The following is a 13,534-nucleotide window of genomic DNA, read 5'->3' on the forward strand; positions in this document are numbered from 1 at the left end:
TATTCTTTTGCGAGTCTTTTTAAGTGATGGCGTGACATCGCTTTATGCCATCGAAAGATCGGTTCGTTTTGTCTGTTTGGCCCGATCGAACAGAAAATCAAATTTAACTTAACAAGAAATCGCCGCGTAAACACAAAAGCAAAATACTTTCGTACAGTTAGAATGGAACACTACAATGTATAAACGAAAGAGACTAATTAGATATGATGGGGTTTATTAGATTTAGTTGACAGAATTTTCTAATTCTTATAATACAAAGGGACACTGTGAGCAAGAGACCGTTTGACCTTTCTCGCAGCTTAAAAGCTTGCTCGCGCGTATCGTATGTCGTTTATCCGTGATATCACACTACAGTAGAACGCAATATTTGTTGAGACAACATAGGGAAATCTAAAAAAAGTATAAAAATATTAAATAAAATATAACTGTTGTTCAATTGAGAAAATCTACGAAGAAAATTTATTATTTGCATCCTTGGTCTGTGAATTCATAGCAGCTATACAATCAGGTTTTTCCTCATAATTATATAAGACCCCTTGTGAAACGCCATCGCTTCTGCATGCATTGCGTGCCATTTATTTGATTCAGTTATATTTTCTTGATGTATTAGAGTTATTGTTTTAATAAAGATCAGGCTGCGTGGTTCGGCTTAGCATGGCTTCCAGTTGTGTGTGAGAATTAAAGGGACTGTGTCACGGCTGATTGAAGTTTATTTTATTTAGTTTTGCCAAATACTCGCTATGAATGCTAATGTTTGCAAAGGAATTACTTCTATGTATCTAAATGACAAAACCATAGCTTCATTGTATCCAACTTTGTCTCCCGGGCGATAAAATTTAAAGTTACAAGCAAACGAGATTAACTTTGAAAACTGTTCCGCCGGACCATTTTTCAAAATCCCATATCGCAATCCGTTTTAATCTTCGTCATTTCTGGCCATCCGTACCTTCTTTTGTATTTACTGTGCTATCGAAATGTCCCTTCACTGTTTTAGGAGGTTATTTTTATATTTCACTAAACTTGAAGGTCATTTTCCTATGCCTTAATTTGGCTACAATTCGTGACACAGCCCCTTTAATATTTTGTACTTCATGGGTATTTACAATCAGTCTTACAATATGAAATTGAAGATGCTCACTTATAACCAGAACTGACAAAAGTTTACATAAGTTAAGAACCAATTCAGGATACCGTTTTCTTCCAAAATGAATCCTAAAATTACTCTATTCTCATTCAAGTTGACATTACCCTTTGAATTTACATTAAAGAAGGTTTCAAACTGTGAACTGTTTTGTCAAAGTCAGTGTTCAATATTCGTTGTTTTTTGACGAACAACTTAACTATTTGAAGTTTTGTCTAGCTTATCATTGTCTGGAAGTAACTTTCCAGAAATATCTCTGGCGTCCACGGTTAAACGAGTTTCTTTGAAGTAGTGCAATTAATTTTTAACTCGTTTTTCCTTGTTTCTAATTTGATCACAATCTCGTTTAAAAATTACACTCTGTTTGCTTTACTTTTTCCGCCATTCACTGGGACCCTATACAAGAAGGAAAAAACAATTATGTCACTTACATTTTGTTAGGTGCCTTAAATTTACATTACAGTCATTAAAGATTAAAAGTGTCCTACAGGCAGAGAGAAAATTGAACTACAGCGAAGTAAGAGCTATGCACCGTCGAACCTTGTTCAAGGGAAAGGGCTGGTAGATGGGGTTTGATGCGATAGACAAATAATAATTAAATAAAATCATTTTTGGAACATACTTCTAGGAGATTTGTGTTTGAATTGTCTGAGATTTTAATCAAATATAAATGAATTTTTAACCCTTTATAAATTTAAAGATTTGTTCTGATAGTGCTCATACTTAATAATAAATTCATAAGCTACTTTAGGGAGGGGTCTTACAAAAATAGATGGAGTGAACTACAGTAAAGTAACTAACTACAGTAAGTAAGAACGGCAAAGTTAAAGAACCTGCTAAAATTTGCAAATTAGATACCACTTTTATAAGAACCTATTTAGCCTCAAATTTGGAAACAGGTTCCTATTTTCTTTAGCTGATGAAAAATGTTTACTTTTGGGGAATAGGTTTGAACAAAACATTTCTGTGCATGCATAGTGTTATATGCTAAATGATTTGTGCTTCTTTTTGACATTAGCTCTTATTTGGTATGCACATGTTATACAAGAATAGGCCGAATACCACTGAAAGTTCTTTTGGCATCAATGTAAACTTTCTTGAGCAAATAAGAACCTATTAAGAACCTGAATAGCCTAAATTTGTGTTAACTACCATTTTTATAAGAACCTGTTTAGGCTAACCTGGAAAAATTAAGGTTCTTACACGCGGGTTTTCACTGTACTCCATCACTTCATGGTGAATATGAAAACCCAAAAATTGGGCGTTCTAGTGAAACTATTTGTTGTTTTTAAACACTGGATTTTAGCCAAGCATTATAACAGTCATCACCCACATCTATAACTTTCATTGACCTCTCCATTCTCTCTGTCACTTTGTTTATTTGCTTGCTTCGTCAAATCAGACATTTTAATACCATTGCTTGGTAACCTCTCAGTAACTAAGCTGTTGCTGATTCGTTTACTCTGCAACATAAAAGATTGAAAGTTTCAGAATCATATGTCAAAAAAATTAGATGTAAATTGTCGGCTATGACCTATTAGGCCTTTCTCGATTATGCTAGTAAAACTGGCATTAAATGCTACTAGAAATTCTCGCATAAAGCCAAAAAAATGCAAAAAATAATGCCAGATTTCTTTAAAAAATGCCACTTGAATTCCAAAGAATGCTTTGTTTTATTTCAAACAAAACGTACGAACTCTTACATTATATGCTCATATCAACAACAGGTGATACTTAATAATTGTTTGTTTATAAAAATAAGAAATAAAAAAAATAAAAATTAAAAAAACACACACGTAAGTAACACAACACAAGTACACAAGTAACACAACGCACAAACAGTCGAAACAGACAGAAAACAATCAAATTAAGTAATCAAAACTGTGAAACTTTAGGATTATTTATCCTTCTGAGTTCTGAGTGCTGAAATCTGGATCACAGTCATGAAAAATGACAGAAAATTCTAGCAATTCCTTTTCAAGAAAAAACGAAAAAAATGCTCGTTTTCCCAAAAAATGCCGAAAAAAATGCTAGCATAATCGAGAAAGGCCTATGACCTATACAGCCAATTTCAACCTTGCATTCACCTCGCTGTTACGGACACCCCGTTATTAAGAACAGAAGTTGAATTTCCGGCGAACAAGAGTTACTGAAAGTAACTCCTGCTTTTACAGAATTCCTCTATCACTGACACCAGACTGTGGTCCCGAAGGTGTTAATTATAATGGGAGTTGATTTAAGACGGAATCCACTAGGAAGTCGAGTAATATTTATTAAAGTTGGACAAAAATCAAGTACCAGAATAATTTAAATCCTACTGCGTTATTTCCTACCCGTAATAAAAGGTAAAGATGTAAGTAATTATCCGATATGACACCAACAACAATTTCTTATCAGAGTCTAAGAAAATGAATTTCAAAGTTCACAAGGTATGGGCAAAATCTCACGTGTAGCCATTTTGTAAATTCGTCTTAAGCGATTCAGTGGAATTCAGCGGAACTTCAAAATGTGTTTTCGATGTGTGGTGTTGTTAGAAAAGATTTCTTTTGATAAGATATTTGAAGCAGTAACAAAAAAGTTTGCAATAAGGTGGAAATAATTCTGGTACAACAATTTCTTATCGGAGTCTGAGAAATGATATTTAAAGTTCACAAGCTATGGGCAAAAGCTTACATCTTTTAAGCGATTCAGTGGAATTCAGCGGAACTTCAAAATGTGTTTTCGATGTGTGGTGTTGTTAGAAAAGATTTCTTTCGATAAGATATTTGAAGCAGTAACACAAAAGCTTGCAATCAGGTGTAAATAGTTTTGGTACATAATTTTGTCCAATAACTACTCGAAGTCCTGGCGGATTTCCTCTTAATACGTTTACTGGCAATGGAGAATACCGTTATAACGCAAAATGTTTTTTTTTTTCCTTTTTTTTAAGGGAGGGGGACACTTACCGAACTTTCAAATTCCTTTATCGACTTTTTTTTTACCAACTATTCCTTTAAACCGACCTTAGCTTAATGCTCTACCGTTGTTTTGTTTCTCCCGCATTCAAAGGGTGTTTGATACAAAGGTTTCAATATAACAACCATCTTTCAAATCATCAATATTTCAACTGGTTTTCAAATAATTCAAGTTTTCTTTTGTGGTTGTTTTAAAAATGGTGAACAGCTGTTGATAAATGGTCACAATGAAGATTGAAATCGAGAGATGTGTTTAAAACATGTCTTACAGTTAATATGATGTCAAACCAAGTTCGTTTTCCTACACTTTCACTTGCAGTCTAAATGTTTCCGCATAAGTAGATAAACTTGTACTGCATTAGCTAGTAAAGGTACCTTTGGTGGCTGAGTTGTTTCCACAGCTGAAGCATAGCTTGTTCGCTGACGTTTTCTTTTCCACATAACAATAGCAGATCGAACCTGAATTACGTGAAAAAAGTTATTATGCAATGATAATGAACATATGAAATAAATCTTTATTGCGGTTTTCAGTGAAATGCGAACTCTGAAATTCAATCTTCAACCAAAGGTTTACGTTTTTTGCTGCCGACAATCATCTTAGCCGACCTCTCGGGAAACAGAAGTTCACTTCAATCGGGTCAAAAGGTCAAGTTTTTCGGTTGTAATTGGTAGATTTCGATCCATTTTGTTTATTTCTGTTTTTCATCGTTCGTTAGCTGTCGCCATAATTATGATTGACGGCAGCGAAAAACGCAATCGTTTGTTGTATTTTGAATTTCAGAGTTCGCATTCTACTGAAATTTGCAATAATGTTAACTCCTCGTGAGGAAGCAGCGGAAAGCCTACAAAAATCCGAATCCATGACCATTGCGCTGCAGATACATTGTTAACAAAAATATCTATCGACATCATGTTTGAGGCAAAAGGGTTCGAACATCAGAGCGAAGTCTTCCTCATCTGTTTTTATCCAACAATTAAGACTATCGTTCTTAGGCAATTTTCTTTACCTTAATTTTTCTAAACCGAGAAAAGCTTGTCAACTTAATAGTGATTAAAGTGTGGGGCTCGGGCGTTCACAAAAGTTCACTAAATCTCCTCTTCAGTTTAATTATTTTACAATTAGACAAAAAAAGTGTCGTAAACTAGACTAACTTGCAAACTTTGATTAAGAAATGTCACAAACCTGTTGATCGAATACACAGTGAAAAAGGAATATAAACAACCCCTGCAAAATAACAAAATAAACCTTTTTGAATAATACATATAAAGTAGTACATTTAACAAGTAATAACGTGAAAAATGCTGGATATTAAATTAAGACGTTTATAAAAAAAATAAACCTTTGAAACAAACCTGAAGCGAGTTAAGGATTGCAAACAAATAAAGAAAGACCACTGTGGCTTCATCAAACGCCAGGACACCAAATACCCACGTGATTCCAAGGAGAGGAACGAGTACAATGGAACACTTTATTCCAAGTCTAAGCAGACAAAAAAGGTGGATAATGTTTGAATGATGCGTACTACTAAAGTAAATTATTCTCATATTTACTTCATAAATATGAGAAGTAAGGGTCAAAAAAGTATTTTACAAAAAAAAGTGAGTATACATGTATGACAAATATATAGCTTTATTTGTCCCGAAATGTTGGGATCAGACGAACTAATATCGTTTTCTATTAATGATTGTGGATTTATTCGCAGTCCCAGGATAGCAGTCAAGAGAATCGGTGAGTTGGATTCCAGTTACTCTTGATTATTTTAACGTTTTCTTTTCCACATCAATCTAGAAAACGCCTTTCTGATATCTAGGATTGCCACACGAGGGTTAAGGACTTAAGCATCCGGCATAGTTTCCTTGAATGTAAAAAAAGTAAAACGCTCTTTTAGGCAATTTTTATACTCTGAACAAAGGCGTTCTGGGTAACGCAGGCCACGAAACGGACCTAAAATTGCTTGTCGGTTATAGACTGACAGGAGTAAAATTTCTCGTTATTTAATCATTAGTTCGTTTTCTTCTACTCTTTATTTCATGTATTGTGTATGTAACGGAATCCCCAAGCATATCATAACCAAGTGCCTTTATTAAGGACGCTGATCAGGGAATCATTCGTTACTGTATTTAATTGACTGCTGTTTATCTCTTACTTTATCTTTTCTTTGTCCGCAGCAACCATCATTTTGTGGCTTGTCATCATGGCTCGTAAAACCAATACAAATATAACACCGTTTATCTACAAGAGAAAGAAAAATATCAGTTATATACTAAAAAAATTGTTAAATGTGCAGACAAACACACACAATGTTTGCAATCTTTCAATCAAAAAAGTAAATTTTGAAGCACCATTGTCTTACGGACTATTGTCAGGTTCCAAACGTAACGACCCTCGCAACATTTGGGTTTAGTAACCTTTTCCACTTTTGTTGATTTCGGGCCAAAGGTCATTTAAATGATGAGGTAAACTTCAGTTACTCAGTCTTTTTCTCAGCAATACCATTTGGCTCAAAAAGCATCGAAACAAGAAACTATAAAAAATTCTTTCCTTTCGTTATTAACGTTCTATCCTAAATTACACAGAAAGTAAATAGTCAGTAAATATTCCCGTTGTTGCTCTACACATAGCCACAGCACAAAGGAAAACCTACCAACACAACAGTGAGAGCGGGACCAATAAATGACCAGATTAGGCCAGAGGATATAGATAACCAGCATCTGCAATAAAAAAAGTGAAATATCTTAGTTTTCTCACTTTAACGACATGCGGGAAAACTCTGCACCAGAAAGCGGAAACATATGGTGGAAAGTATTTTCAATTAACATTCAACTTCTACAAGAGGGTCTTCTATGAAGTTCAAATCCAAGATGGCTTCGCTTACTATGCTCATGGATTTAAACGCTGGAGACTTGGGGGTCAAATGTTTTACACTGCATCTAATATTAAAAAAAATGAACACTGATCTTTGCTAAAAGGATTTGCATAATTCCATTGATCAGCAGCTATCAGCAGTCAAAAGTTTGTCTTAGTTCTTCGTGATAAAATATCACTTACGTTTTATCTCCGCCATATCCCTCCGTTCTTGTGATTGCTAAACATATACTTACAAATAACAATGGAAAACCTGCAAGATAAACGACAATAAGAAAGGACGAGGGTATGGTAAAAGTAATGAAAGCTTAATGGTGCCAAAATGGTAGATAAAGCGCTATTATATAAATTATAAAGGATTTGTATTAAGAAGTAATCTTAAATTAATTACTATAATGACCTAACCTTTATTTATACACGATCAAAAAATCAAAGCTTAAAGCTTGTGGGGTCGTGTGATCAAAAATAAAAAAATAAAAACAATAAAAATTAATAATAGTTAAAATCCTTAAAATGGCCCATTATCCATTATTTGGGAAGCATGTACCTTTTCATATACTTAACACTGAGATGGCAAGCTCGAGGTTTCTATACATTGTAGCAAACTTACCCCAACCAAGAAAGTAGAAATACTTTAGTTTCCTTTCACCACCAAACACTTTAACAATGGAGGAGTAAATCTGTAATCCTTCAGCCAACATCCAAAATATGGCGCTCAGAAAGAAGTAGTGAAGCAAGCTAGAGATAACTGTGCAAAGAACCTGTAGAAACGAATGTTTAACATGAAAAAGGGCAGGCTAAATAAAGAACATGGAAAGGACCAGAATGATTATTTAGTCTTTTACAGGGTTATTAACATTTGTTATACGATTCGTTCTTTTGTTATTCGTTAGGAAACGGGTAGTGTAGACATTATGTTTCTGCCCTCGCAGGGTTCCGGCCCAGGAGATACCTTAGAATCCCCCGCGTAGGTAGGTAAAATATGTGCATTCATCGAACGGTATTGGAACAAAATTCGATTTTGATCAAAGCGGCTTGCAAAGGATTGACCAAATGCCCGCAAAGGATTGCCCAAATGCTCGCAAAGGATTGCCGGGACGCTCACAAAGGAGCAACGGAAGTCAGTGCCGCAAAGCATATAAATGGCCGTCGCACTGTGACTGACAAAAAAACATCTGATGCTTAAAAAAATGGCTGAAACGTGTAACCTGAAATTGAAATGATACCGAAAATGACATGGAAAGCATAACAGGCGTATCATCCAGAGACTAAGAGTTTCTTATTTTTGTCAGCGACTGAAGGTCGTAAAAACAAGTAGAAATCGTATACATCTTACGACGAGTAATAAAAGAAAGCGTGAACTGTTAGTTTTTTTGTCCTGGAAATTATTGTAAGTTCATTTCGATCGAATTTTATAAGCCCGGGAAAAAGCTGGCGTGTTGTCACCACGAATAAAAAGTTCACGTGTTGTGCTAGACTTTCTCAAAGTCGTTCGCTTCTCGTTTCCGGTTTGGTGATTGTTCCTGTATTTTTGAGGTATTTTCTGGTAACCTGTTAAGCTACCTATTTCCTTCCAATACCCGAGATCGTTTATGCGTTATTTCCGCTAGGTAATATATTCGACTTAAACATGTCATTTTTTAAGGCCGCAACGGTGTCACACGACAAGAAATTCCGCAGCAAATAATGTCGTGACGTACATGGCACAGTAAAAGAGAATCCTAATTGTGTAGTCATAGACATCAATAATTGAAGGCGGCAAAAAGACTCCACTGATCTTAGATTATTGCTGTAAAACAAGTTATTAAAAGGCGGGGGCAGCTTAGTAAGAACTATTACTAGTTATGAATGGACACTTACCTTGTATTTTGTGGAGGCTGAGCCAATCAGAAGAAGAACATTTGCAGTCAAAAGCGCGATACACAGATTGATGTGAATAACTGTCTTGGGAGACTTTAAAATCCTACGTACATGATTAGAAATAGAAAAATTATATACATATGACCAGGTAAAGCAAAGATTAAATATATTAAAAGAAAAGCAATTAATGATTCAGAGAACAGATAATTTCATTTTTAAATGGGACTCTTTTTTATTATATTAAAATGCATTTGGTGTACATGAACGCAACAAATCAAGTCAGGATGAACAGCATGATGTTTTTCATATTTTCTCGCGTTTGATTAGGAATTATTAAAGGAATTAATAATAAGGAATTAATAAGGAATTATTTAAACATGTTTTTAATTAAGATATTTGTTAACGGTTATATGTCTAAGCGACAGAAGTTAGATTGGAAGCAAATTTCGACCTTCAGAATTAATACCAACAATTTTAAAATATATATATTTATGATCACGAACCTCCATAAAACCAGGTGAAGAATAAGTGTCACAAGAAGCCCGAGCAGCGAAAGAGAACAGCCAATAATTGTGATAAATTCCAAAGCTTTCCTGTGCCCGGCATGATCCTTAAAAAATCAATATGTCAAACAGTTGATTTACAAAGAAACAGTACTCCATGTACTTTAAGCGACACATCTGTTTCCTGAAGATAATTATTTAGCGACACATCTGTTTCCTGAAGATAATTATTTAGTGAACGTTCTTCCCAACTTCCCATATGTACTATTAAAAGGTTTTTTCAATTTTCCGTATCAAGAGGTCTGGGCGTTAAGGTCAGTCCCTTTCCGCATTTTGCGTTCTCAGGCAAGATATGCAGTTTCCTCTAATAGCGCCTCTCTCCAATAGGTTGAAGAACTGACTACCAGGAAGCTCTAAACAATAATCAAAGTCACGTCCTTTGGTAGTGAGAAGCTAGGCTTAGAAACAGGTATTACCACTTTAGACAATACTGACAACTGGCTGCTAGGGATATACTGCAGTATGCTTTAAGCGTTCGAACAATAATACCGTTGATATCGAACACCTTCCAAGACCAAGTAGCGTCAAGCTTTAATAAATTGCCTATCACGTAACGAAATTGCAAAGAGCACAAACACTTTCCAAAGGACACATTTAAATATTTATTAAGTCTAGCTAAAAGAGAAATACTGTTTACTGTTATTTTTATAGTTAGCATATTACAGATGAAGAGCCATGTCATATGGATATACTATAATAAATTCGTTATTATTATTATCATTATTATTATTAATAAGAGTGGAAGCGAAGCCGCAGTCCACGCCATACACTCTATATTCGAAGCTGATGAGACGGATGCTGTACTCCTGATTGACGCATCAAATGCATTCAATGCACTAAACAGAGCTGCTGCCCTCCACAATATTAGAGTACTCTGCCCACCTATTGCAACGTACGCTATCAATACGTATCGAGAACCAGCAAGATTATTCATAATCGGAGGGAAAGAGATCAAGTCTGCAGAGGGTACAACGCAAGGAGATCCTCTAGCGATGGGAATTTACGCCATCAGTCTACAACCTCTGATTACTCGTTTGGGGATTTCGAACGATTTGAAGCAGTGCTGGTTTGCCGATGACGCGAGTGGTGCAGGTTCATTGGAAGATATCAAGCGATGGTGGGATGTGCTGACTGAGGCAGGACCTGATTTGGGGTACTACCCAACGCCAAAAAGTGCTGGCTTATTACGAAACCCGACAAGAAGGACCATGCTAAAGCTATCTTCGAGGGGACTGCGATAAACATCTCTACGCAGGGACAAAAACATCTAGGCGCCGCTCTGGGCTCTCGAGCTTATCTCGAAGAGTATGTCGATGGAAAGGTTGAGGAGTGGGTGAGCCAGGTGGTAAAGCTAGCCGAGTATGCCACATCAAACCCACAGGCGTGCTATGCGGCATTCACCTTCGGACTACGCCACCGCTGGACATATTTTCTCAGAACACTTCCTGATATAGAAGATCTATTAGAGCCCCTGGAGCGTGCTATTGCAGATGTACTAATACCATCAATCACTGATCACCACTGCACAAAAGAAGAGAGGGACCTAGTGGCACTTCCAGTGCGGCTAGGGGGGCTTGGACTTATTAATCCAAGCCAGGATGCAGCGTCCCAATTCAAGGTGTCAACCAAGATCACAGCGCCCCTAGTCGAGAAAATAATCGCACAGGATCATGAAACACCGGCTGATACTGCTGTCAAGACACTACAGCAGTGCGTGCGAAGAGAAACCAACGAAGCGCTTCAGACTAGGCTTGGCAATGTCAGGGAGTCTCTACCTCAGAAGACACAACGAGCCATTGATCTCGCAACCGAGAAAGGTGCTTCTAACTGGCTCACGGTCCTCCCATTAAAGGACATGGGCTACAACCTGAATAAAGGCGAGTTCCGAGATGCTGTAAAGCTCAGGTACGACTGGGAAATTGACGACAAGCCGACAGTGTGCGTATGCGGTGACGCCTTTACAATCGATCATGCAATGATTTGTAGGAGAGGCGGATTCATAATTCAGCGCCATAATGAACTCCGTGACCTCGAGGCTGACTTGCTTAAGATGGTCTGTAATGATGTCGAAATAGAGCCCGTCCTTCAAGAGCTGACTGGAGAGAGGCTAACAAGCGGCGCTAACACAACGCCAGATGCTCGCCTAGATATACATGCCCGGGGGTTTTGGGAGAAGCAGAGATCCGCGTTCTTTGACGTGAGGGTGTGTCACCCCAACGCGGATTCCTACAAGGACCAAACCCCCAAGCAGATATACCGTAACCATGAGAATGAGAAGAAGAGGGCTTACGCAGACAGGGTTCTTCAAGTAGAACAGGGAACTTTCACTCCATTGGTGTTTACATCCACCGGAGGAATGGGCGAGGAGTGCAAGAGGTATCACAGTAGGCTTGCAGAATTAATCGCCGCAAAGAAAGGGGAGGATTACGCAACAACGGTGTCTTGGATCAGATCAAAAGTCTCATTTGCGATCCTCCGATCCGCCTTAATCTGCCTAAGGGGATCAAGAACTGTAAAGAGAAACAGGAACATTGACATTTATGATATGGACTTTCAAGTAGAGAATTCTCGTACTGCAATTTAGATCAAATATTTTTTTTTTTTAATATATAGTTCTTCTTTTATTATTGCTCTCGAAGTCGCTTTTACTATTTTTCTACATTTTTAAAGACACTGTTTTTATTATTATGTAAATAATATGTTTATATATAAAGTTCTTATTCGAATAGTCAAATCATTGTAATTCTTTTAGAAATTGGTTAATAAAGTTTTTATTTATTTTAAAAAAAAAAATTATTAATTATTATTATTATTATTAATAATAATATATTCAACTTACAGTGGATATGCCAGATCTATCCATCAAAACCGCAAAGTTCGTCAAGTGATTACACTCACAAGTGACAGTTCCATTTTTACGTGATGCAAGCCGACACCCATCTGTGGACCATCCACCACCCTTAGAATTTCTAAAAAGCGAACAATTGAAATTAACTTGTTTCATTATTGCCTACCACAATAAAATCTGAAACACTTTTCTTGGCATTAACATTGGAAGCAATCAGAGTAGTGAATGCTGAAACGGAAACGCGTCACAAAATCCAAAATGGCGGCGCGAAGGAAATTTTTAAAATAGCAAGAATTTTTTTCACTATTTATTGCTATTTAAAATGTTAATTCTCCCTTGTCCTTTAAAATCTAAAATTTAGGCATTATTTCAGACAATTCAACGTTAAATTGTCGTAAGAGTGGAAGTTCCCTTAAATATTCCAGTCTCTAATATCCGAAACGAGCAAGGAGATATGAGGGTTTAAACACTATTTTTATTGTTAATACTTACAGACTATAATCCCAGTAAACACAGACCACAGATCCTTTGTCCGTCTGTGGAAAAAGACACATTGCTGATAAATAGCGATTCATGATTGCCATAATTTTTATTTAGCTTGATGTAAATGTAAAACAGGTCTAACAGGTTTTTGTAAACGACATAGGTTTGTTGTATGTTTCCAATCACCTGAACACCGCCGAACACAATAACAACAGGCTCAACCAGTTTTCCAGCGGGTGGATCTACTGAGCTTGAAATGATGCGCGATTCGACTTGGAACTGCTGACCAACTTGCTCGTACGCACTGAAAACAGCGAACAAAATTATTAGATTTATTTCCTGGTATTATGAAATAGTTCTGATGTAAATATGATCTGTTGATTTGTCGTGTCAGTGTCTTTTTCACGTACCTCTCTTGTGTCAAAAACGATGTTAATGTTCTGAATAGAAAGCTGGCCACTTTTGTTCCTGGATATAAAAGATATAAAAAGTCTTCGCTTAGTTTCCTTTTGACACCAAACAAGCATAAACAGGAACAGTTATGATAGAAGGAAATGACGGAAATCGTTCCTAAACACTTTAGAATATACTTCCTTTACCTGGTGTACTTGATTGGTTTTTGATGATTTTACTACACTTAAAATCATTCAAGTCATATTTTTAATGATATTATTCACTTGTCAACATCATTTGAAAAAGATTACAGTGCCCCTTAAAAAGGCTACGAAGCGTGAAAACCAAGAAACGTTTTCCAACGCCCACTAGCATCATACAGTCCGTTTACATCCATTCTAATTTATTTTTACTCTTTACTCCTCA

General features: G+C 36.4%; 1 protein-coding gene and 1 pseudogene across 1 annotated transcript; one reads left to right on the plus strand and one right to left on the minus strand.

The window, feature by feature from the left end:
- Positions 1-436: 436 nt before the first annotated feature.
- LOC144640300 (adhesion G-protein coupled receptor D1-like) lies at positions 437-13,183 on the minus strand (the record flags this gene model as incomplete). Its single annotated transcript, XM_078499477.1, has 15 exons — positions 437-1,537; positions 2,475-2,604; positions 4,471-4,554; positions 5,279-5,320; positions 5,449-5,575; positions 6,243-6,328; positions 6,741-6,807; positions 7,145-7,214; positions 7,572-7,722; positions 8,822-8,924; positions 9,325-9,431; positions 12,224-12,353; positions 12,725-12,768; positions 12,902-13,019; positions 13,126-13,183. Coding segments are annotated over 15 exons (1,328 nt in total), but the record flags the coding sequence as incomplete, so codon positions are not given.
- LOC144640299 (uncharacterized) lies at positions 10,050-11,968 on the plus strand (annotated as a pseudogene).
- Positions 13,184-13,534: the final 351 nt, after the last annotated feature.

The sequence above is a fragment of the Oculina patagonica genome, unplaced genomic scaffold (genome assembly GCF_052425735.1).
Source record: "Oculina patagonica isolate OP01 unplaced genomic scaffold, crgOcupat unplaced242, whole genome shotgun sequence".
Taxonomy (NCBI): domain Eukaryota; kingdom Metazoa; phylum Cnidaria; class Anthozoa; order Scleractinia; family Oculinidae; genus Oculina; species Oculina patagonica.